Source organism: Onychostoma macrolepis, chromosome 21 (assembly GCF_012432095.1).
Source record: "Onychostoma macrolepis isolate SWU-2019 chromosome 21, ASM1243209v1, whole genome shotgun sequence".
NCBI lineage: Eukaryota > Metazoa > Chordata > Actinopteri > Cypriniformes > Cyprinidae > Onychostoma > Onychostoma macrolepis.
This window is the reverse complement of record NC_081175.1, coordinates 22773728-22800289: the sequence shown is the minus strand read 5'-3', so window position 1 is coordinate 22800289 and position 26562 is coordinate 22773728. Positions and strand designations below refer to the sequence as shown.

General features: G+C 34.1%; 1 protein-coding gene across 3 annotated transcripts in view; it reads right to left on the bottom strand.

Moving 5' to 3' along the window:
* Positions 1-26562, bottom strand: part of LOC131528980 (potassium/sodium hyperpolarization-activated cyclic nucleotide-gated channel 1) — a 131717-nt gene that overhangs the window by 9041 nt on the left and 96114 nt on the right. For 2 of the 3 annotated variants that reach the window (XM_058758461.1, XM_058758460.1), the window contains exons 5-7: positions 17509-17655; positions 12744-12984; positions 7359-7523 (exon numbers count right to left, since the gene is read on the bottom strand). In XM_058758461.1, the coding sequence (XP_058614444.1) occupies positions 7359-7523; positions 12744-12984; positions 17509-17655 (553 nt within the window). Of the gene's footprint in view, positions 1-4268; positions 4333-7358; positions 7524-12743; positions 12985-17508; positions 17656-26562 lie in introns of all 3 variants that reach the window. The other variant, XM_058758462.1, reaches the window with a different exon arrangement.

Genomic DNA, 26562 nt, shown 5'->3' with positions numbered 1-26562 from the left:
TAAAAAAAAAACACGACCTTTGGAATGGGATTGCCATAGGATTGGAATGGGATTGTCATAGGATTGTGTTTATTCATTTATTAAATAGGTTAATATGTTGGATTTTTCAAATGCTGTTATTCTGTTTAATAAATAGAAGAATGGAAGAATAAATAGAAGAATGTCTAGAAGAATGTCTTATAATATAGAATATAAATAGGAGAAATTCTTAAGCCTTTATTGAGGTTTTGTTTTAAATGCCTTTATAAAAATAAATGGGAAAAGGACTTTACAAACCAAGACGGCTTAAAAGTGGATAGGCACAGAAGATTTAATGTGATATGAAAATAATGCTTTTCTTGTCAAAACATACACTATAGCCAAAAGTATGTGGACATAAGCCATCAGCACCAGATGGATGATGGTTTAAATTAAAATAAGAACAATATGATCTGCTATTAAGAGCATAATGTGGTAGTGCAGGACAGTAACTGTCAAGATGAATGAATTTAAACAGTGTCTCCTGATAACTTACTGTAATATGTATATTTTATTTAAGACCCTTCCCATGGGGGGAAGCGATCAATAACCAATAACGCAGAGTTTCAGCACTATGCCATTTGTTATTAGCTGAGGCAGAAAATGAGAGATATCATATGTTACTGAAGAAAGAAGGGGCTCTTGAGGATGAACAAGTCTGGTCTTGACAGGAACGGTTATTCAGTGGGACAGGAATAACGTGTACATAATCGCAGTAAGGACAAAGACCTCCCTGGAGACGTCTCTGAGGTTTTACAGGCCTGTCGTGTCCTTGCATATCCAAATATACACAATTTCCTTGTTCGTGGTGCGTATAGACTAGTCTAGTAGCGGTAAACATGGCTGGGCGAGTTTTGTAGAGAGGCAGTCAGACCTGAGATGCATTTTGACTGATTGCCCCTGATGTTTGCAACCCACCCTGAGAGAAATGGCCTTTGCATATTCGTTCTCAGAAGGCAAAGGCCACGTTGTGTAATCTACTGGCAGCCACAGTGAAATGAATCCAGATGAACACTGAAGAGACTACGGGGAAAGTCGTGGCCTAATGGTTAGAGAGTCAGACTCGTAACCCAAAGGTCGTGAGTTCGAGTCTCAGGGATTGTAGGCGGGGTGGATAACCAGCACTCTCTCCACCCTCAATATCACGACTGAGGTGCCCTAGAGGAAGGCACCAAACCCCCAACTGCTCCCAGGGCACCGCAGCATAAATGGCTGCCCACTGCTCCAGGAGTGTGTTCACTGCTGTGTGTGCACTTTGGATGGGATAAATGCAGAGCACTAATTCCGATATATACGGGTTACCATACTTGGCCACATACTGTATCACATCACTTTCACTTTTTTCACTTTCACTACGGTCTACTTCTAAATGAACACGCATTGTATGTCTATAGACTTACGTAATGTCTGAAAAGAGGTTTGGAGGCATCGTGAATTCTGTGAATGAGGAGTTGATCAAAAACATGTTATTCACAGGACTCTAAAGGGCCAGTGGAGAAGGGGATCTAGACAAGCTCCTTCCAGATCAATCATGATCTCTAAGAGGTTTAATGTTCTGCTGGATATGTTTAAAGTGGAGACATTCTCTGACACTCTTGCAAGAACTTTGAATTGATACTGTATGTCATGTTTTATTGACCAAGTCTTGCCATCAACCAAATCTACAGGGATTTCTGTAGGAAATTACATAATCTTGGGTTGTACTAAATTAAGAATTTGGCTTGCAGTAACCCAAAAATATTTAGAAACTTCAGTCACATTTAAAAATGCATGAATGTCATTGCATTACATAACAAAATATGAAAACCAAGTAGCATTAAATGGAAAGAATGCCATCTCAAACCAAAGAGATCTAATTACTAATCTAATCAGCTTCTAAAACATAAACATTTGTAGGTCTCTGATGATGGTTATACATAAAATGCTTATGAACTATTTTTAATATGTAGATTTTATTGTAGTTAATTAATGACATTAATTATAAATGTTCAGTACCATCATATTTAATGCATTATATATAAAATATATACAATAGTGTGAAAAAAGCAGTGTATTTATATTTTTGTCAATTAATAATTAATTCACTATAAATCAACATTAATATAATATTCTCTATATAAAACACATGATATAGAAAACAATTAATTTAATTTCTAATTTAATAAAAAAAACGATGTCAAATTAGGTGAACGCATTTTGATATAATCATAAAATTTAGATAAAATTGCAAAATGTACGCTATTATATTTCTAAAGCTGTGCAAGCTTAAATATGCTATGCTTTAGATGCTGTCAGTATCCAAATTGTATGTCTCAATGTTTTATTGTACATTCAGTTCATCTAACTGAATAAAAATGTAAACATTATGCACAAATAATACATATGAAAATAAATTTTTCAAGTATATGTCTTAAAATTCCTTAGAAGTAAAAAAGGCAATTGCTAGAGGAGTACTAATCAAAATTCTTGGAAGAATTTAATGAGAAATTTTATTTCATTTTAGAATAACTTAATGGCAGACTTGGTATTTTGGCTAATCTAACCAAAGTTTGAGACACCGTTGGGACCAGTGCTCAGTTTTAAGTAAAACTTTTTGGCAAAAATATATTTTGAGACTGCCACAACATTTGATTGTGAGCAAGAAGACCTATAAAAAGACATTCTGAACATTGCTTTAGCATTGATTTCACAGTAACCCACAGTCTCTTTCAGAACAAAACCTATTACATGGGGCTTGTACGGAGAAACACACATCTCCACTGAATGTTCTTAGACATTCAGCAGAACGGAACATTCTATTTCACCTCTAAGCTTGACGGCCTCCGCTGAGACACATTAGCCCTCTGCTGCATTCTTCTGGGGCTGAATGGGGATACTGGGCTTCATTTCTTTGTATCTGTGTCACTAAAGATGCCTAATAACCTGGAGTCTGCCTCCCATTCTCTAATTAATGAGTGGAACACAGTGAGCCGTGAATGCGGCACACCATTGAGCTCAAACACCTTGCCAGGTGGCCGCCATGACATTTGGACCACGGCTATAAATAGGCAGAGAGAAAGCTGCCTACTGTATATCTTAGCTTCTTTGCTAACATGTAAAACTGTGTAAACTAGTTTGAGTTTAGTTTGAGAATCTGTGTAAACTAGTTTGAGTTTAGTTTGAGAGGTAGGGATGTAAAGTGTAAATACATAGTCAACCTGGAGATTTTTGAAATTGTAATTTCCAGGCCAACGTTAAAATGTTTAACTGGCTCTTTAACCTTATCTTTACAGCAAATGACAAAGTCATGGAAATTCATTGTCTAAAGGTGTGGAAAATCTGTGTTTGAATGCTTGGTAGCTAAAATCAGCGGCAACATTACTAATTGTATTACATTTATCAGTAGTGTAACACTAGTTTATCACGAGTTTTTTTTTTTTCTTCTTTTTTTCATACAATAAGCATTTTAGGTTACCTTCTTTGCATAAAGAAAAGTTTGTTTAAATGATATTAATTTTTTTCTGTCTTTTTTAAATTAACTGTCTTATTTTTTCTCTGATTATAGAGTCTCTGAAATTTCTAATAAAATCTTATATATTTAATAATGTATTAATACATGACCTCTCTAAGTATCTTATCTTTATGTATAGCTAAACATTTAAAGTAGCTTGACTGTAACTACAGTTGTCAACATTTGAAGTGGATCAAATAAATTAATCAAATTTGTCCTAAGACAAGAATGAATTTTGGTTTTAGGTTTAAAGACCACTTTGATGAAAGGTTTAGATCCACTTCAGATGTTTACTACTGTACTATAAATAGGCTTACCAAGCTCATTGTAAAGTATCTTTCCCACCAGATTCAGACAAATAAGAATTAAAACAGAATGAAGCATTTTGTGTGTGTTTAGCAACATCATCACAACAAGCAGCAGCGTTGTTATCATTATGATTATTTTCTTGCATTAAAAACCTTAAGTGAAGCACATCTTTTGGAATTTCTAGGACCGATCAAATAGTATGCATGCATTGATTATTATAAAGACAGTTACATAGGATAAATGCCCAAACATGACATAAAAATTACTTGCCTTGACTTTAACAATAGCATGCAACCTTGTTTTTACTTACAATGGGCGTTTTATTAGTTTGATTTAACCTTCGTTTTGAGGTCCACTGGTGCACTGAATGCATGCTGGCTGCCTTAAGCCTGTGGATCGTTTCAGATGTGACGTGAGGGGGGTAAAATCTGGATCGTCATGAGGAATTTACCTGCTGCCTACTGGTCGGCCAGGACACTCTTGAAAACGAGATGAGCTCATCTCAAGAGGGGCTCCTGGTCAAATAATTTTTAAATAAAGATAGATACATCAATTGTACAACATGTCATTCTGGTTAATGCATGGTAACTTTAGTTTGCTTTTTTTTGTCAAATTCTTTTGCTTAGGACGAGACAAGCATTTGCAGTCCAAAAAACAGTACATGGAGCACCAATCATGTCACGGTCCGTATTTTTCCCTTGTATGAGACAAGACCCCTTGTTTTAGTTGGACTAATGTCAAATCAAAAGTGTTTTGTAAGTGCTGGCAACTTGCAGTGGCAATCTAGTACAAGCCCGTTCTCCACATGAAAGGACAAATGCACGTCGTGGCTTTGTTTACACCGGTCGTCTCGCGTTGTGACTGGCGTTTAAAGGGTGTTAACGTCAATGCCACAAACAGAGATGGGTGTAGATATAATCCTAGTTTTGAATTCGGACAGCGTAATGCATACTGTCGTCTTAGGGTTTAATTTAATGTAACTGAATTTGATTTGATTGGCCTGATCACATCAATTCTTATCTGTTATTGATTAGTTGTGACGTGCATGTCACAATAGTGTGGGCATATTGATCCAAACCAATCCAATCCAACTTTTAGTGCAAGGCAAGTCAATAGCAACATGCCAGAATTTTGCAAATAAACACAAAAATAAAAAGAACCAAGGAAAAAGGTTAAAAAATAACATTAGAACCTATATCTAACTTTTTTTTTTGGATGCAGGCAAGCAGGTGCTAATTTTTTATTCGATCCCAATGACTGTATAATGGAACTTAAAAAGGGATATTGTTTTATATTTCTAGCATGTTTCATGCACTCAAGTTGTGAAATTATGCAGGGCTTCATGCTATATTAGTATACGTCATAACCGATTCATATGCTTAAAGGAGAAACATTTACTTTGCGTTTTCAGGTCACATCTTAAATTATCTTCTGGTTTTATCTTATGAACTGTGAAATCAAAAGGTGCACAAAGAAACAAGACACAGTTTATACTTTGTATTATATAATCATATCAACCCCTTTTTAAAAGAAATACATATTTTGAAGCTATGCTTGGATGTGACCACTGAATTTAAGATGCATTTGTGCTTCACTTCAAATCTGGTCTGTCACAAACTAGTTATAAATATTCCTATTGAATAAAAGATTCATGGAAATGTTGGGTGAAGAGTAACAAGGCTCATGCTCTAGACCCTACTGTAAACCGTAGTGACAGAGAATTCAATTGAATAGCACAAAAAAGTGGTGACAAGGTCATAGACCGAACCCATTAAATGGTGCAGAACATCAAACCGATGTTCTACGAATGTTCAGAATGCATTAGCTCACATTTGAATTCCACACAATTCAAATTCATGATGGACGGTGGCCTGTATCTCAACAAGGAGACAAAGACTAAAATATGCAGCATTACAGAACCTGATGTGTCTTAAGACAGCTCGAATAAAATCCCTTTTTTATTTTCCATTTTTCCTTTGAAACTGGTTGAAAGAGAAATCCTTCTTTTCAGTATTTCTATGAAGAGTGGTGTGAGTGATAATGGATTTGTGTTTAGTGGGGAAATGTTAAAGTACGATCAAGCTGACTGAAATAAAATAAGACTTTTTTTAAGCATAGTACAAAAATAATGCTAATTTTAGGACATGTTTTTATGGAAAAGAACATTCAGTAAAGTAGTAAATGTGTTGTAGTGAAAAATGAGGTGGGTATATAAGGTGTTCCTGATTTTCTTCAATTTAAATGTGATATTTCAGATGTTAATGTTGTCATTTAATGAATGTTGAGGCGATTCATGCAAATTTTGCACAAATAAACTACAAAAAAAATAACACATTTGGAAAATAAACATTAAATGCTGCTTTGGAACAATATGTTTTGTGAACAGAATTGTTAAAATAATGTAAATATATAGTGGTTAACACTTTACAATAAGGCTCAATTCATTAACATTAGTTAATACATTGGGTATCATGAACCTTTTTTTTTTCAAACATTTATCAATTAATTTTATGATAATTTATAAACATGCCATTTCCAACATGTTGGGATCAAATTACATTTATATATTCATACACTCTGATATTTATTTTATTTATTTTTTGAAGTAAAATAAATTAAATATTGGTTATTGGAGTATGTTTTAAAATACATTTTCAGTCTTTCTACTTCAAAATGCCATGTTTAATTCAGAGTGTTTCTTTGTAAAGTAATTGTGAAATTTACAAACAGTATCTGAGTGAAAATTGTTTCTAAATGTTAAAAATTTAGAAATTAACCTTGACAAAGATTAATAAATGCTGTACTGTTCAATGTTAGATCATGGCTCCCAATCTATTAACTAATATTAAAAATGGATCCTCATTATAAAATTATACATAAGTGTTAGCATTGAATTAAACTGAATTGAGAAGCCTGTTATGTATGAAAAAATATTTGTTTGTTTTAAGAAAAAATAAGTAAATAAATATAATAAATTAAGCACTTTAAACGAGCAGGGACTATACTAACATGTGAAGAACTGGTTCTAATTGATAGGTAATTATTTCAGCCCTTGCCCTTTAGTGCACCAGCTCAAACCCCCTCTAGGGGGCGCACTGCTGCGGCTAGGGGTCAAGGGAGGACGGGGTGGTGCTCATACCCAGGTGTGCGAGGTGGGGGAGTGGAGCGGAGGCTCATGCTGGTGAGGGTTTGCCTCCGTCCACCCTCCATGCGTCCATTTGGGGATGACATTGAACCAAAACCAGCAGGGCGACCAGCCCTGGGCAGAACGGCTACATGCACTGTCGCTTGCCGACAGACCAATTACTTAACACTAGCATTTACAGTTAGTTCTAACGATTTATAATGGCTATAATCCATACGAAACATTTGGAGAAAGAAAAAAAGAGAGAGAAAATAAGGTAGCATATATATACACGTCATGCAACACAATGGTAGATGATTGAGGTGCGATGAAGGACAGGACAAACGCGCAACAAACACACACAAGGTTCAGGCATTAGACTAGAAGAGAAGGCGAGGGTTGGGTTTCTGGTCTTACCGATGCGGTCCAAGCGGTCGATAGCCACGGTTTCGAAAGCGCGGCGCATCATGGGATATTCCTCCAAGACTTCGTTGAAATGGTCCACGGACAGTGAAAAAAGTCGGCAGTAGGTGTCAGCGCGGACGCTAGCTGTACGACGACCTTTCGTCAACAGGCAGATCTCTGTGGGAAACAGATGAATTGAATATATTACATGTTTTATATAATGGAGGTCACTCGTTGGAGAAGGAGGCCGGTTGAGCATCTTCAAGGCTAGCTGGAAATGATTATAATATAAACATAGCATGAGAGTATGAATTCACGTGATGTATCTGGTTTAATATGTGGCGGGTGGTGCTTTTTTATACACATAAGTTATTTTGTGAATATCAAAAATTTATAAGATCACTCTTACTGGTTGGTTTTGGAACATTATCAATTGCCCGAATGTCACTCATTTATTGAGCTTTGTAGGGCGTTGCTTTGTGTTGCTTGGTTGGTGAGCTTTCCAAGAACATGTATTTTTATAATTAAGAAAAAGTTTGGACTGACTATGCATACTTAAGTACTAATAAGGGGATTATGAAGTATTGTTTGTATCACCTATTTGAATAGTAGTAGTAGTAATAATAATAATAATAATTTATTATTATACAAATAATATATTTTTAATTTATGACTCAAACAAATAACTACTACTACTTATTATTATTATTATTAACACCAACAACAACATTTTATTTAGTTGTTCTTCTAAAACAATAATATTTATATTATTATGCAACAACAACAACAACAACAACAACAACAACAATAATAATAATAATAATAATAATAATTAATTATTGTTATTGTTATTATCAACAACAACAACAGCAACAACAATAATAATTTTATTTATAGCTGTTCTTATAAAACAAAAATAAATATTATACCAAGAACAACAATAAATAATAATAATACTTTTGTGTTTATTTGTTCAATTTATTTTCCTTTTATTTGTATTTTATGGATATAAATGTAATTATTTGTATAATAAAAATAACAATAGCATTTTATTTCTAATTATATGTATTATTTATATAATAATAATAATTGTTATTATTGTTGTTGTTATTATTATAAAAAATACAATATTATTTAAATTATTAAACAAACATTATTATTATTATTATTAATAATGTAAATAAGTATTTGCATGATAATTATAGAAATTTGGATTTTATTTTACCCAAATACATAAAATTGCACCTCATCAACGGTTGAGAAGTAAGTGTTTCATTGAACAAAGTACATACTCAAAGTGTCTCACAGAGAGATTTGTAATGAACCTTGTTGTCAATGAACCTGAGGCGTCAGTGACAGTTTAATCTTGTCCACAATTTAGATTAATCTGTATTCGGGAAGAAAAGTCCTTATTGCTTAGAGAAGATCTTGTGCAAATGGTCCTGTCTTTCACCTTGAGATGTGCATGGGTGCATACTCTTATATGTAATGTCTGTAAGCTGGAATAAATAACATATGACTACTGATTTTGTGAATATATTTGCTGTAAATGTAGGACTGTACATCCTGTGCTTCAAAATGACAGATTTGTAGCATTATTTACAGAGTCTAGAGATGATACCCTTGACATTTTTTGTCCTGGACAGGAAAAATGCTGTGGAAAAAGTCTGTGTAGCCCGCGGGACATGCTAACAACACTCTCCAGCTGGGAGTGGGAACAAGGTGTTGGAGTTTTTTTAATGGAAAAGTGCCATCTCTCTTGCGTCATGTGGTGCAGTATAAAGGTGAGGATGGCAAAAGTACTTTACTCTTGCTGTTCTATTTCTAATTGGTTCATTAGGCTCAAATGTCACCGTAATGTATATTTTCTCAGCCCAAAAACAGCGACAGAGAAGTCAAGAGAGATGGAGAGAGTCTGAAAGCAAGAAAATGATGAAACGTCATGAAATTTCAGATTCCGGTAGTAATTGTCTTACTTTGCACGTCTGTGGCCTGCTGCCAGCGGTGGATGAGTGCCTGAACGAGTTAGCGCATAAGCTAGCAAATGTGTGAAGGTGTCTCTCTCACCCTGACAAAAGAGCGTCCAATCAACCAGCCCTCCTCTTGGGCCTCTGCAAATGGAAATGACACTTGACCTCATAGCCTTGAAGGTCCGTTGGTTTGGCACATATCCCAGCTGTGAGCTAACAGACGGGGTTTGCCTGATTTATCGTGATCAACACTTCACCTTAACTGGCCCTCACCTCACAGCACACTGCCAGAACTTTATTAAATTAAAATGCAAGAAAGATTTCAGACCATTCCAAAAGTCATCATTATCATCATTATAATAATAATAATAGGGCTGTCAATCGATTAATCGATTAATTAATCACATGATTGTCATGAGTTAACTCGTGATTAATCGCAACTTAATGGACAAATATGGATGCTTTATGCAAATGTATGTTTCTTACACTGAACAAAATTATAAACGCAACACTTTTGTTTTTGCCCCCATTTTTCATGAGCTGAACTCAAAGATCTAAGACTTTTTCTATGTACACAAAAGGCCTATTTCTCTCAAATATTGCTCATAAATCTGTCTAAATCTGTGTTAGTGAACACTTCTCCTTTGCCGAGATACTCCATCCACCTCACAGGTGTGGCATATCAAGATGCTGATTAGACAGCATGATTATTGCACAGGTGTGCCTTAGGCTGGCCACAATAAAAGGCCACTCTAAAATGTGCAGTTTTATCACACAGCACAATGCCACAGATATCGTAAGTTTTGAGGGAGCATGCAATTGGCATGCTGACTGCAGGAATGTCCACCAGAGCTGTTGCCCGTGAATTGAATGTTCATTTCTCTACCATAAGCCGTCTCCAAAGGCGTTTCAGAGAATTTGGCAGTACATCCAACCGGCCTCACAACCACAGACCACGTGTAACCACACCAGCCCAGGACCTCCACAAGTGCTCACTAACACAGATTTAGACAGATTTGTGAACAATATTTGAGAGAAATAGGTATTTTTGTGTACATAGAAAAAGTCTTAGATCTTTGAGAAAAATGGGGGCAAAAACAAAAGTGTTGCGTTTAGAATTTTGTTCAGTGTATTATTGAAACCACAGTCAACATAGAGCAATGAAGACTAGACATGTTTTAAAGGTCATAGATGTTTTTCAAAGAACTTTTTCATGTCTATTAGACACATGAAAAAAGAAATACCAGGTTCCCATTACTTCTCTTTTTACTTCCTGTTTACATTTTTGCACACAAGGCAGCTCACTTTTTCTGAACATGCAAAATGTACATTTATTATTTATTATTAGATTTGTTTGCCTCTCTGTGCCCACATACTGTGTTTTGATGCAGCTAAATTCTCAATAAAATTGTTTTCATTGGTATATTTTACTGTTTCTGTTGTCAGACAACGGAATGAATATGAAATAGTGACTGAAACGCGACCCATTAAGACTAGGCTACATAACCAGCTCTCCTTTCCAAGATGTTAATCTGCACAAAAATCCTGATAATCGAGCCGTCGTCTGATCAAATCAAATACACATAAGATATAGACAATATCTGTGCTGTGATTTCAGCTATACTTGCATGTTAAATTAGAGAAGCAACATAATATCTGTGTTTAACTGAAAGCGCTGCTACTCTCCGCCGCTCGCTGAACGATGCAGATGCACAGAGAGAGAGAGAGAGAGCGAGAGAGGTGTATGCGCGCGCTGGGAAATAGAGACCTCGCGCTCGCGCGACAGTACTAGCGAGTCTCAGGAACTAAATAAGGTTTGGGCAAATCCTAAAGATTTGTCGTCGCTAGGCGCTTTTTTGAAGAGGTGGGAAAAAGTCGCTAAAGGGGTCTGCAAAGTCGCTAAGTTGGCAACACTGTGCATCTCCATTTCTCCAACTACGGGCTAGGCCATGGGTCAAACAGAAAATGTGTGCTGCGTTAATCACGCATTAATAAAATTAGTGCCGTTAAAATTAACGCGTTATAAATGCTTTAACTTTGACAGCACTAAATAATAATATTGTTTTGTCTGTATTTATTAGTATTAAACTATAACAACAACAACAAATGCATTAATTGCATTAAAAATAATAAAATTAATTTTAATAATAATGGTGATAATAATCATAATAACTACAACATAATAATAGTCATTATTGTCATAATTTACTTTACAATAATCAATTTTCTTAATATATATTTATATTTATTATTATTAAAATTAATATTAATTATTTTTATTTATTATTTATTTGTATTTTTATTATTATTAAATAATAATAAAATAAAACAAAATAAAATAATTAAAATTGAACCGCTCATGGTATTAAAGTACAAGAATCAGTACAAAAGTTTTGGATTTATAGACCCAATTGCTTGCTTTTCTTTTTAATGTAATAATAATAATAATAATCATCATCATCATCATCATCATCATCATAGTAATACATATTTTATTTAATTTGTTTATAATTATTAAAATTATTATTCATAATGAATTGTTTTATTATAAATATTATAACTAACTAACTAACTAACTAACTAACTAAAATAATTAGTATTTAGCATTTAGCTAGAATTTGAATGAATTTTTTATCAATCAATTTCTGACAGTTATATATTGCTTTTCAGCTATTTTTAATCAGTCAATAAACAAATACTAGCCACTTTCTTCTGAATTTTCAGTGTCAGCTTAGGTATTGGTCACTGAAATTGCATGGCGGTCAAAAATCTACACTGAATGCAGTTTGACTTAATGCTACCCATTAACAAGTGTGTAAATTGGGTTGTCCTGCATGTTTTCATATGATCTCCATTCAATTTAGGACCAAGGTCAATGTGTGTTGAGTTTCTATCAAAAGGCAGTGAGGAGGAAGAGATTTCCTGACACTGCCAGCAGCTTCGACACACGTTCGCTCCGTGTACAAACGCACACATGCCAGCAGCATTCCCGCTACGGGCCAAAATACCAGTAGCAGATGGTTTTCCACTGGAGCAGGTGGCTGGCATCGCAGTGCACCCATGCTAGAGCAGGCACAACCTTCATGAATCGTGAGAAAAAATGATTTAATTTAAATTTTTGTTCCCACACTCGTGCAGCTTAGGTAACACTGAAGAACATGTGACATCAAGGTCATTCGAGACATAATCTCTGAATTATAAAACACTGTGTGGCTGATCTCAGAGTTAAAAGCTTGTGGTTTGTACTGTACATGTCAGTTTGATTTTGGTCCATTGGTACGAAATGATTTACTTGCAGAAATTGCATTGCATTGGTTAGGGTTAATGTTAGTATTTTGATTTCATTTTGTGCTGTAATTGTGCTTTAAACCATGAATGAATCTGACAAAAACAGAGGAAACAATCTGTTTGTAAGTTTTGAACTGACCTCCAAAGTAGGATCCATCAGTGAGTTTCAGCTCTTTGCTGAATTTGGTGATGACGCTGGCCACTCCATGCTGAATGAAGTACATCTTTTTACCCACGGTCCCCTCGCGAATGATGTAATCGTTAGGCTGGAAGACCTCAAACTTTAGCTTACTCAGCATTCCCGTCACAAAGTTAGGGTCTGCGTTTGCAAACAGCGGCATGGTGGCCACCAGCTTACGACAGTTAAAGTTCACAATTTCCTGTGGGACAAAACAAGGAAAACACAATCAACAGACATCAAGCAGTAAAGAAAAAAAAAAGAATTTAAGTGGAAAAAATGCATTTTATTCCTCCCAATATTTTTGATGTTTTGCGTTTTTGTAGAACAATTTAATATGTGTAATATAAACATTACGGTATTTATTTATTCCTTTTAAAAATATTTTATATGTATGTATTAGTGCTGTCAAATGATTAATCACGATTAATCGCATCCAAAATAAAAGTTTTTGTTTACATAATATATGTATGTGTACTGTGTATATTTTTTATGTATATATAAATACACACACATACAGTATATATTTAGAAAATATTTACATGTATATACATTTATATTATTATATTTTATATTATATATAAATATATTTAATATATAAACATAACATATTTTTCTTAAATGAAAATATAACAAATATAACATAACAAAATATAACAAATGTTTCTTCTAATGATGGACAAAACGCAGATCTCCTGTCATTCGGTCATCAAAAACCTTGTTAACTCCATTTGTGTATGATTTTCAGAAATTAAGTGCAAGTGTCTGATCATATATAAAGCCAAAATACCAACTCTGATGACGCAATGTTTAATTATTGAAAAAAAAAAGTTTCCCCTTTCTATTTTTTTATATATATTTTTTAATAATGCTTAACGTTAGTGGTGTGCTGTGGGATTTTTTACATATCAAAAATGTGCCGCGGCAGAAAACAGGTTGGGAAACACTGGAATAATCGTTTGACAGCACTAGCATGTATGACCTTTAACTGAAATGGTGTAAAAGCTTTATTATTATTATTAATAATAATAATAATATTTATTTATTTGTTTATTTGTTTATTTAGTTATTTTATTTTATTTATTTATTTTTCATAATGTTGCTTAATTTTGCATGCACAATTTCCGTGGGACAAAACAGAAGGAAAACATAGTCAAAGCACATAGAATATGAATGCAAATAAAAAAAATAAATAAATAAAAAATAAATTATTTTAAGGCCACATCCACACAAAGCCAGAGCTTTTCCTATCTGATCTTTTTTTCCCCCTCGTCTCAAGACATATCTGCATACACACGAAACCACGAAACTGACTCAAAACGATGTAGTATACATGCCAGACCAGTATGTGGTGCTGGCAATCAGGTAGCGATTTCAACGAGAGGGGTAAATAATTTGGCAGGGGTCGAAAATGGGAACAACACCGGTTTCAAAACCGGTTTCACGCTCCCAAAACGCCGGATCCGTCTGGACGAAACGATACAAACAATACGATACAAAATCTTTACGTATACAGCTAAACGCGTCTCCGTGTGGACGGGGCCTAAGATAGCATTTTTGATGTTTTATTATGTACTATTAACAAAATCCAAAACATTTATTTATTTAGGTTGGTTATTTATTTAGCTGAAAGTTTTTCAATATTCAATCAGTAGCTGAATAGTAATAGTGAGTAATAGTAATAGTAAGCTGAAAAGGAAGGCATTTTAACATTTTTGATATTTTGTGTTTTTAGTAAAACAACCTAAAAAGTGTAATATAAATAAAACGTTTTTTTTTTTAATTTATTTTTTTTTATTAATTCAATTTTATTAATTCATCTTTCTGACCATATTTGGTATGCATCAATATTTATATCTGAAATGGTATGAAGGTATTTTGTTTTGTTTTTTAATTTAAATCACACTGTTGCTTAATTTCAAATTCACAATTTCCTGTGGGCCAAAACAGAAAGAGAAAACAGTAAATATGTATTTATTTATTTGTAAAAGAGCCCTGAAAGGTGTCATATAATCAAATAATTAAAAGTTTCTTAATGTTTTTGCCTTCTGACAACATTTGATATGCATCTCAGTATTTATGTCTTAAATTATATATAATCACAATGTTGCTTAATTTTAACTATCAGCAAAAACAAATATGTTGTGAATATTTAATATATTATTTAGTAGGGCTGGGCAATGTCAAAATGTCTGTCTAAACTACAGATTTCAAAGCTTTTTTTTTTAAGCTTTTGCTTAGCACTCCTCTGCGACAATCACCAGCCTCTATAGACTGTCTTCCCACTGCATTGCAGTGAGCTTATTTTATGGTGCCCATACAGTCAGTGTCAAGCTCACTTCAGCCATTAGCTGAAAGCCTGATGCACGTAATCTTCAGTCTTTCTTGTCTCCATGCTTCCAGGGTGAAGGATGTGTTTGTTTGGTGTGGCTTGGGTGTGAAGAATAAATTTGCACTGTGCTTTAAATTGTGGCGTAGTCAGAAAAGCGTCAGGAAGGTTCTGACCGCAATCACACAGGAGGAATAATGAGTTTGATAGCCACGTCCAACCCTTTACCTCCACTAGGGAGACAAGCTGGAGACTTTATCTATTTAAAGCTGGTTTGTCACAAGGCGGTGCATGTAAAAATAGCAGCCCTGACCAACTGAGGGAAAGAGAGAGATGGAGGAGCGAGGGAGGGTGGGAGGGAGGGAGGGAGAGTGGTGCTGCCGGGAGTTAAAGGTGTTTTGGGGATGAAGCTGTCAGTGTCATCTCTCATTTTGCTGTGTCATAATAGACACTCACTGTGTCTGCTTGATGATCATGATCATGATGATATGAGTACTGCATTCTAGGTAATTTTGATACATTGCCAATGCATATATACTGTCTACTGTATGCTAATTTTCTGTATGTATAGAATATCTGGATGACCTTTTAATATTTACCAAAATGTGCAGTATACTATACAATAGAGCACATTGTGTTGGGTACTGTATCCCACAATGCAATGTGCTTGACCTTTCCATTTTTGTTGTAATATTATAGCAGATTTCAACTATGCAGTACTTTTTTTTTTTTTCAAACAGTTTTTTGTTTATAAACTGTAAAGAAAAAATGTTTGTTTGTTTGTTTATTTATTTCTAAAATAAATTGTATACTTTTAATCACAATGTTTAAGACAATTAAAGCATTTAAGACAATATTTTTTATTATTGTGCAAAACAACCTAGAAGGGTATAATATTTATGTTTGAATATATATATTGATATTCATTTATTTATTTTTTAAATTTTATATTCACAATTTCCTGTTGGACAAAACAGAAAGAAAACACAATTGACAATCTAACAGTAATGCAAAACAAACAAAAACATATAATAATAATAATAATAATAATAATATTTAAGACAATATTTTTAGTATTATGCAAAACAACCTAGAAAGGATTTATTTATTTATTTTAGTTTTTGCCTTCTGACAATATTGAATATGTATCTCAATATTTATTTTAAAAATGGCACTTTTTTGTTTATTTATTTCTAAAATAAATTGTATACTTTTAATCACAATGTTTAACACAATTAAGGCATTTAAGACAATATTTTTTATTATTGTGCAAAACAACCTAGAAGGGTGTAATATTTATGTTTGAACATATCTCAATACGTATTTATTAAAATTACTTTTTTTTAATCACAAAGATTCTTGTAATGCAAAATGCAAAAATGTAATGTATTTAAGACAATATATATATACTGTATATGTATATATTTAAATATTATGCAACACAACCTAAAGGTATAATTTATTTTTAATATTTTTAATATGATGCAAAACACACTTGTAATTTTATGCAAAACAACCTTCTACCAATATTTAATATGTGTCTCATTATTTATATATGAATTGAAGTCATTTTTGATCACAGCGTTAAGCATTGATGTCATTTTATACTGATTTCATTTTAATGGCTTACTTTGATATATTTAATTCAACATGCTGAGTGCACTTCATTTTTGTGTTGTTTTATGGGATATAATTCTGAGAATTCATGTTGGTATGAAAATCATTATTTACTATTAAAATACCATATAAAACTATTATATGTTATTTTAAAAATAGATTTCATTATATTAAATCAGATATACAGTAGATCTTCCTTATGACATCATAAAACCTTAAAAGTCTTAATTTTTTTATAAGAACATCTGTGTGTTTTGACGGCTATCAGCTGTGGCTGTTAGGGGGCTGATGTCAAATTTAATATAAACTACCAATAACCTGACACAGCGTTACTGACACAGATGAGTAAATCTGCCATAAGTGGTTACTAGGGTTTAAAGAACTGTACTGTAATTGCCATTCAAATAATAGCAAAGTACATTTACATTACATTTACATTTATGCATTTAGCAGACGCTTTTATCCAAAGCAACTTACATTGCATTCAAGTTACAGTTTTTACAATTTATCAGCTCTTGCTTTCCCTGGGAATCGAACCCATGATCTTGGCGTTGCTAGCGCCATGCTCTACTATTTGAGCTACAGGAAAGCTAGTGAAGTAGTGAAGATCTAAGATAAGATGTTTCCTTTCATATCCAAATGAAAGCGATTATGCGTCCAGAAACAGGGAGATTATCCAAGATCAGCACTTATTTTCTCAGATGCTTAGGTTGAAATGTGCCCATGGCCATATAAGCTCTGACCCTGGGTCAGCACTACTATGAGGTATTTGTGTCTCACCTCTTTGAGCGGGTCGTTGAGCTCGTTAAGGATGCTGTCCTCATCGAAGATCTTTCCCTGGTAGCGATGTTCATAGTAATCGTGGATTTTCTGCCGCATGTCTGCCGGCAACTTGTGGAAGGACATGTACTGCTCCACTTGCTTGTACTGTAAGAGAAGAAGAGTTTTGGGTAAAAAAAGAAGAAGAAGAAGAAGAAGAAGAAAATAAAAAATAAAATAAAAATCTGGAACTGCTGCAAGTAAGCAAGGCTTATAGGAAATAACATCACAGTTGTTTCTCCTAGATTGCAATTTGATTAAATGGAGGGCAAATGGAGACTTTTCCTTAAGGCATGTCTTTTTCTGTCCTTTACTGTTGTTTCTTGTCAGATTGTACATTATGATGAGCCTTGTGCGATTTCGAGCAGGATATGCAACATCAGCTGTATTTCATTGATTACATTTGACAGGACCGGGTGTTTTGACCTCATTGACATACAGCATTGCACACCACAGGAGTTAGTCTCCTGCTTCTTCTTAAAAAAATAAATAAATAAATAAACACAATTATTTATTTCAGCAGTTTTACCAATAAATACAAAAATAAATCATTTCTTTACAAATTATTTACTGAAAATTCTGAAAATATATTTTTTTATTATTGTTTATTATTTTGATTCTAATGATACTACAATAATGTATAATAATAATCATCATCATAATTTTTTTTAATTATTCAACAAGGACATATTAAATTGATAAAAAAAATGACAGTGATAAGAAAATAATAATACAATTTATTAATGCAAAATATTTCTATTTTAAATAAATGCTGCTCTTTTAAATAAATAAATGAAATTTATTTTATTTTTTTAATTTTATTTTTCTATTAATCAAATAATCCTGAAAATATGGATTAAATTTTCCACAATTACATAAATAAATCAAATAAACAAGCAGCACAACTGTTTTCAACACTGATAATAATACATTTTTCTGGAACCGCAGCATATTGAAATAAATGAATATCAACATAATTAAAATGATTTCTGAAGGATCATGTGACACTGAAGACTGGGGTACTGATGCTGGGAAAAAAACAGCTTTGCATCACAGAAATAAATGGCATTTTACAGTTATTTTAATTAGTAATAATATTTACCATTTCACCAAATTCATCCAAGACAGAATTATCTTTGCTATTATTGTCTCAGCTGTTTCTATTTTTACGTCCCCCAAGGAATTGGTCCTTAAAGGAAACAAAACTCAGAACATTTATCTGAGCTACGAAAGAGCGACCTTGAGCAATGAAACGCCCCTCTGTGTAGGCGTTTGATGAAATGATCTTTTAATTCATGCATGATTTAGTGATGAGCCTTTCAGATGAATCCTGTGTAAACACATCCACACGCACACAGAAATTGTGCTGGGTCATTGTCTGTGGGCAGGTGGTGTGTGCGGATGAACACTTCCTGTCTGCCAACTCAGCTGATGACATCAGAGCAGGAATGTCTAATCCAGCACCTGCTCCCTGTTACCTATCTCTGGTTACACATAAATTCAATTACGTATGCTTTCTGTAGCTACGCAGGCTGCCCGCTCCGTACCGTCACAGGAAATCATACCAAGACAGTCTATAACTGTCCCAGAGCAATCTATTTAAAATTTTTACATTGATTGACTTGCATATCTATATCAGCTCTTCTATTCATGATTAATCAATAAATGCTGTTAGATATATAAACTCTTATTTCTGTACAAGCTGTTTTATCTATTCTCTATCAGTGTACTTTTTAGATTCATTAAAGAAACGGTTCCACAAATTCAAACTGGCTGTATTATGATTTTCCTTGCTTCAGTAAGATCATTTTGACATACTGTGCATTACAGCACATGTCATACTTTCTATTTGTAAAAAGAAGCATGTTGAGGTTTTATGAAATGATAGTAAAACTAACATTTTGAAATATTATTACAATTTAAAACAACTGTTTACTATTTTTATATATTATAAAATGTGATTTATTCCTGTGATGCAGAGCGAATTGCCAGTATCCTTACTCAGTCTTCAGTGTCACATGATCCTTCAGAAATCATTCTAATATGATGATTTGCTGATCTGAAGCATTTTCTATTGATGTTGAAAACAGTTGTGCTGCTTAATATTTTTGTGAAATGTAAAAAAGAAAAAAAATGATTTAATATTTAATATATTAAATTAAAAATCAATATTTTTATTTTATAATATTATAATCTAAAATGAAATATTTATAAGAAAATACAACATTTTAATTAATATTAACATAATTAAAATTGTATTATTATTATTATTATTACTACTACTTGATGACTAGAAAGTTTAAAAGAACAGCATTTGAAATAGAATTAATAAAGGTCTTTACTGTTTATTCTTACTGTTAATTCTTTTTTACACTTACATGTACTGTTCATTTTTACACTATTAACAATGTCTTCAATACAATTTTTTTAAATTAATTTAATGCATCCATGCTGAATAAAAGTCTTAAATTCTTTAAAAAATAAATAAAAAATAAATAAATAAATAATAATAAAAAAAATCTTACAACTTTTGATAATAGTAGTATATTTTCTCAACAACATCAACAAAAATAAATAAAAATCTAATTTTTTAATCTCAGTTTGGGTAAAAATATCTCCATGATCAAAATGCCAGAAGTTGATGTTAAAAATAATTGATTTCAGTTCATTTATCACATTTGATACAGAAGGTTAGATTGAATGCCTTGCATTGCAGGACAAATTAACAGTGCATGATCTGGCAAATGTAGTATTCTTTTCACAAATGGAAAATGTAAGTAAAGCAGTGTTTTCATAACAATTCATTTTCTTAGAAATCTGAGTTAGAGACCGTAAGTAAACATGTAGGATACAGCACTTTTAATGTTTATTTCCAAAATCAGATTGTTTTACATGGACAGCAATATGTGTTTTATGTGATGGCAGTGAGAGGGAAATGCAGCAGCACAGAAACGGGACAGAACAGAAGACCGCGTTGTCCTTTATCAGTGCGGGTGAAATGGCTTTAAATGACAATTCAAGCACCAAGCAATTATACTAATGTTCCAAAACCTCCCCGTCTCTCTCTGCTGCATCTGCGGCGGGGAGATGGCTAGACCCATAGCTACTTACAGTCTCGACAGGAAGTCTTTATCCTTGTCTCTTAGACAGAGGCCTTGAGAATTTAAGAACTGATGTCTTCAGGCTGTGGGACGCTAAGATGGTACAGCCTGCTTTAGCTTGACCATGCTGATTTTATATGTCTCTGAGGAGACTTTGTGTCTCATATATGAAAACTGGAATTCTAATGCACACACAAAGGGGTGAAATCACTAACAGTGGTATTTTCAGTGCCAAAACATGAATTTATATATTTATATATATATATATATATATAGATTAGTATAGAATTTTAATATTTGCCATTTATTTGTTGTTGTCCATAATTTGTATATTATATATATATATTTCAACACAAACATGCCTCTTTTCTATGTAAATTATGCCTACTAGATTATGCCTTATTCACCACATCTCCAGGCTATTTGGCTGGACTAGTGAACACTGTTCCATAATTTGCATAATTCAGGCAATGGAATTGAATGCTAAAACAATGCAAATAAATGGTGCGGGCACAATTAATTCCTAGTGAATTCCCCACATTATGTTTCTAATCTGGACGAGTCAGAGTCATTGCTGAATATTCATAATATGAGTAAGAGTGACCTGTGGTCAGTCAGTCGGTGGCGGTGCGAGTGCCATCAGCTTCTTGTAGAGATACAGTGAGTCATTGGGCATCAGGGCAAAAGCAAAGCACTGATATGGGCTTCCTTTCGGAGACACAGTCATTGTGTTTATTCTCACACACATACTGTAGACTAGTATGCATGAGAAATCCTCCGTATATTTAAATCAATTTCCGGTGGCATTTTAACCTTTCTATAAAGGCAATTCTACTAACCCTTTTAAATGTATATGTCCCCTTACATTTATTTATTTATTTTTTAATTATTCAATAAATGCAATTACAGTAGAAAGATAGGACTATTACAGGGCTTTTACCAATCAAATGAAATCAGGCAAAATTTTGATGTATTTACACAGACTGTTTACACCTGGATAAATAACGTTATAATATTAATGTTATACGTTATAAAATAAAATCCAAAATATTCTGAATATAAAAATATGCAACAAGTCACTAGCCGGATTTCCATTACAGATTTGCACAAACGTTTTGCGAAGTTTTATAAATTTCGATAAAAACTTATTGTGAATCGATGGTGTTTCCATTAACCGATGTTATGTGACTAAAACATAATTTCTTCCTTTCACAAGAAGTCATGGTGACGGATATTGGTAGGTTTACGTATGTTGCAGCCACAGCACTAGTCATATATTTTTTTTTAATCGAAGGAGACGTATGCATGTGTTTTTAGTGAAGCAGCACAGAGAGTTGCTTCTGGGATGCTTCTGAAATGTGCCGCAACGCAATTGGTATATACACAAGCAGTGGCTAGAGTGACTGTAATTGGCTGTGTGGCCACGATTGATGTGCCGTGGAAATAAGGGGTTATCCAAGCATTAATGGCAAGGAAAGCATCTTATACTTGAGAGCAGCCACGTACACTGTAAAAAGTGATAAGTGCTAATTTGACAATTCACTTAACTTATTTTTTAAAATTATTATTTACTTAATAATTTTAAGGCAACGGGTTTCCTCCCACTGAAAAAGTGATAAGTTGACTTAACTTAAAAAAATTGAGGAAACCCGTTGCCTTAAAATTATTAAGTAACTAATATATATATATTTTTTTTAATTAAGCGAACTTGATAATTCACTTAACTTATTTTTTTAATTATCATTTACTTAAAAATTTTAAGTCACCGGGTTTCCTCAATTTCTTTAAGTTAAGTCAACTTATCACTTTTTACAGTGATTAAGTTAAGTCAACTTATCACTTTTTACAGTGTATGAAGCATTTTTTCGAGGTTTTAGTACATCAAAGAATGATCATCTTTTATGTACGCCAGGTGACCAGTAAATGCAAAAAACTTTTTCCATTGCAGCTTTGCGAAATATTCCTTTTTTGAATTGCCTGAAAAACCACCTCCTTTTTTTACGATATATTGCGAAATATACGTAAACCTACCAACATCGGTTGTCATGACTTATCGCGAAAAGAAAAAATTATGTTTTAGTCACATAACACTAATTAATGGAAACTGCTGAAAATAGTTTTTTATCGATATTTCTAAAATATCGCAAAAGTTTAACACAAATCTATAATGGAAACGCAGCTACTGATGATTTGTTAAAAAACGTTGAATCTCTCAGAAACAAAACAAAGCTGTTGACTGGAGACACAAATGTTCTGCTGTGACTGTTTGGAACTATTTTGGAGTCAATATTGTGTCTAAAATGTAGGTCGCTTGATATAAGTTAAAACCATGTTTAAATCTATTTATTTAGTAATTATATATCATTGGATAATGTATAAAATAGTGATGATTGTAATAGGAGGACAAATGAGCATCCGACTCAAGGCTGTGCAAGTAGGACATAGTATTTAAAAAAAGGCCTAAAACTGGACAGATGGCCACCCTACCCTTACACAAACACATATTGAAACTTTGGAAAAACACGAGCTGGAGACCAAAAACTCCAGAAACTCAAGAATCTCATCCATTTTAATCAGAGTCTGCTTACATAGACACACACACACATTCAGGAAGCGGAATCAGGGGATCAGCCTGTTTGGTTTAACGGATTGTCACAGCCTGGTGACGACAGCACCTGTGAATAAACATCGTCTTGCACACTGCAGGCCAGTGACGCTGCAGTAAGATGGTGGGTAGCAACGAAAATGAGGGCGTAAACAAAAAACGATGTCACTTCTTGTTCTACATTGATTACTGCGTGTCTGTCAGGACATGATAAGACCTGTTTGTGTTTGCAGTGAGTTGATTTACGCTGAACTCGCAAAGAAGGGAAACTTTTTGGTTGGTGGTTTGGGAAGTGCAGGGGCTTTTAAAGGAGCAGTCCTGAGGTGGTGAGATGCCACAGAGAAGTCAAGCTGTTTTGGGCATGTGGCTTAAAGCACAAATATCATTGGTACTGCCAGAGCAGATAAACTCACTTCATCCTGAGGGGATTTCATAAAGCTTGCTTACATGGACTTCATGATTCCCACTGAGGTAATGCTAAAATGTTTCAGCCGTCTGTGTGAATGACAGCTGGCGTCCTTTTAGTGTCAGCGGCATGTTTATATATCAGCTTCAAAAAGGCCATTGACACATGATTTACCAGCCTATTCCTGCAGACATGTGCCAATGTTCCTGAATTTGAATTTTGCACAATCCTTTTCCTTCATTCCTATCCTGTCCTCTCCTTTTCCCTTTCCTTCCTTCCTTTCCTGTCTTTTTTCTTTTCCCATCCTATTTTCAGTGTCCAGTTTTCTTCCCATTACCTTTCATTTTCTATTTCCTTTCTTTCTTATATTACCTTGCAATATTTTTCCTTTCCTTTCCTTTCCTTTCCTGTCCTCCCCGTCATTTAAATTACCTTGTGTTATTTTTCAATCTTCAATCTTTTTTATTTCCTACCCCCTCTTTGCTTCTTTCACACTGTTTCCATTACTTTTCCTTTTCTATTGCTTCCATTCCTTCCTTCCTTCCTTACTACCTACCTTACTTCTTTCCTTCCTGTTGTCTCCTCCTCTTCCTTTTCTTGTCATTGTACTTTCCATTTCCTGTCCCTTACTTTTCCTTTCTTTTGTACTTTTTTTCATTTTCAGTTTCCTTTCATCTTCCAGCTTGCTTTCTTTTCTTCCTCCCTTCATTCCTTCCTACATTTTCCCCTTCCTGTTCTGTCCTATTCCTTTTCTTAAGGTCTTCCTCTCCTTTTCACTACCATTTATTTTCCATTTACTTTCCTCTTCTTTCCTTCCTTTTTATTACCGTTCATGTTACCTCATCTTTTCCTTTCCTTTCCTTTTCTATTCCTTCCTTCCTTCCTCCCTTCCTTCCTTACTACCTACCTTACTTCTTTCCTTCCTGTTCTGTCTCCTCCTCTTCCTCTTCTTGTCATTGTACATTCCATTTCCTGTCTCTTCCTTTTCCTTTTTTGTACTTTTTTTTCCTTTTCAGTTTCCTTTCATCTTCCAGCTTGCTTTCTTTCCTTCCTCCCTTCTTTATTTCCTTCCTTCCTACATTTTCCCCTTCCTGTTCTGTCCCATTCCTTTTCTTAAGGATTTCCTCTCCTTTTCACTACCATTTATTTTCCATTTACTTTCCTCTTCTTTTTTGCCTTCCTTTTTATTACCGCTCATGTTACCTTATCTTTTCATTCCTTTTCTTTGTGTTAATACTAGGCTCGTTCAGATTTTTCCTCTCCACTACATCTCGTGCAAAAGCACAGCAAGCTAATCCATGTCTGGGTTTATTATCAGCCTGGGAACAGAAATGCTTTGGCAAGATTAGGTTTGTTTATCACCACTCTCTCTTTTTTCCATTTCTTCTTGCAGAAGCGGTCATCACATTAAACGTGTGCAGGGCTCTGGCAGGGTTATATTAGATGTCAGAAACAATCCGCCCAGCCTGTCTGCATCTCCCCTGCGTCTCAGGTGCTTGTGGCTGCCCCTCAAAGTGAAGAGACAACACAACTACCCAAAAAGTGCTTTGTTCCACCAAATTGCAAAGTCACCTGGTTGGGGAGGATAGACTGTGGTGCTCATACAAGGCGGATGATAATACAGATTGCTACGAGGGAAGATGAGAATAGGCAATGATTTGAGGGCATAATGCCTTTTATTCTTCTGTCCTTTTGAAAATTAGAGTCTATATTTTTGATCCTGTTAAAGTAAAAAACACACAAAATAAACCATCTGTTGCATGTCTGTTGCACATGTGGCTGAAATTTCAGAAAAAATAGGAGCACAGCAAATGCATTCAGTGTTTAGATATAATTAGTTTCTTGTATCAACATTGAATACATATTTATTAGCAATAATAAAATATTTTGTTGCATATCATATATTGCATTATAATCCATGTTAAGGGTTATCTATATAATATAATGTGCAATATAAATGTCACTATTTAGCATTCCCCTCATGTCATGATCATACAATCAAAACGACCTTTCCTTTTTCGCCCAGCAACAACAGATTTCAGACGCTTTTTTTTATTTTTTCAAGCAAAACACTGACAACATCAATGCTGTGGATTATCACCTAGTCAACGCTGTCAGTCATGACCAAAGTCCCAAGATATATATCACACAAACTGACACAAGAAAGGCTGTTAATGTTGCAGTCTGCTTTGAATTTAAAGCTCTTACCAGGGACACTGAAGAATCTGACAAGCAACAATCATAAGGAAGGACAGAAAAACAGGTGTGCACCTGGCTTTAGATGTCTTGTAGCATCCAACAAACAATGCACCTGTTTAACCTTTGCATTCAATCACACAACATTTTGAAGAAGATCCTCGCCTCGCTCTCCTGCTGTGGAATGCTCTGTAAATGCCAGGAAAAATGGCTGTGTTTATTCCTAAACTGCTATCAGAAATGACATCAGGTGAATAAGGTGAATGTTGACCTCACATCAGAGAAACTTCTTCTCGAAGCGCTCTCCTGCCGATCTTCTTTGATCTTGCACTTTGAAAGAACTCTCTGCTCAGCACACAACCACATGTCGTGGCTGCTCTCTGCGTCTGATCTCATCCATGTGCAGGTTTGATCTGCTGATCATAAGAGATCTGCTACTGCAAAGCCACAGATGAGAGGACTGATGAGAGATAAGGCCACTGGAGCGTGGTTATCTTCCATTAGTCGGTTTTCTTATGCTTGTCTTTGCAAATGGAACAGCAGATAGGATCGGAAATGAGTCAAGAGCTGAGTCAGAAAACAGATCTTTGAGATCTCTCATAAAACCACAGATTACAGCATTTATTATTATAAACCACAGTAATGTGCTCATTTGAAGTTAACATGGGCGTGTGAATGGATTTTTGCGTGTGTTAAACGTGACTAAC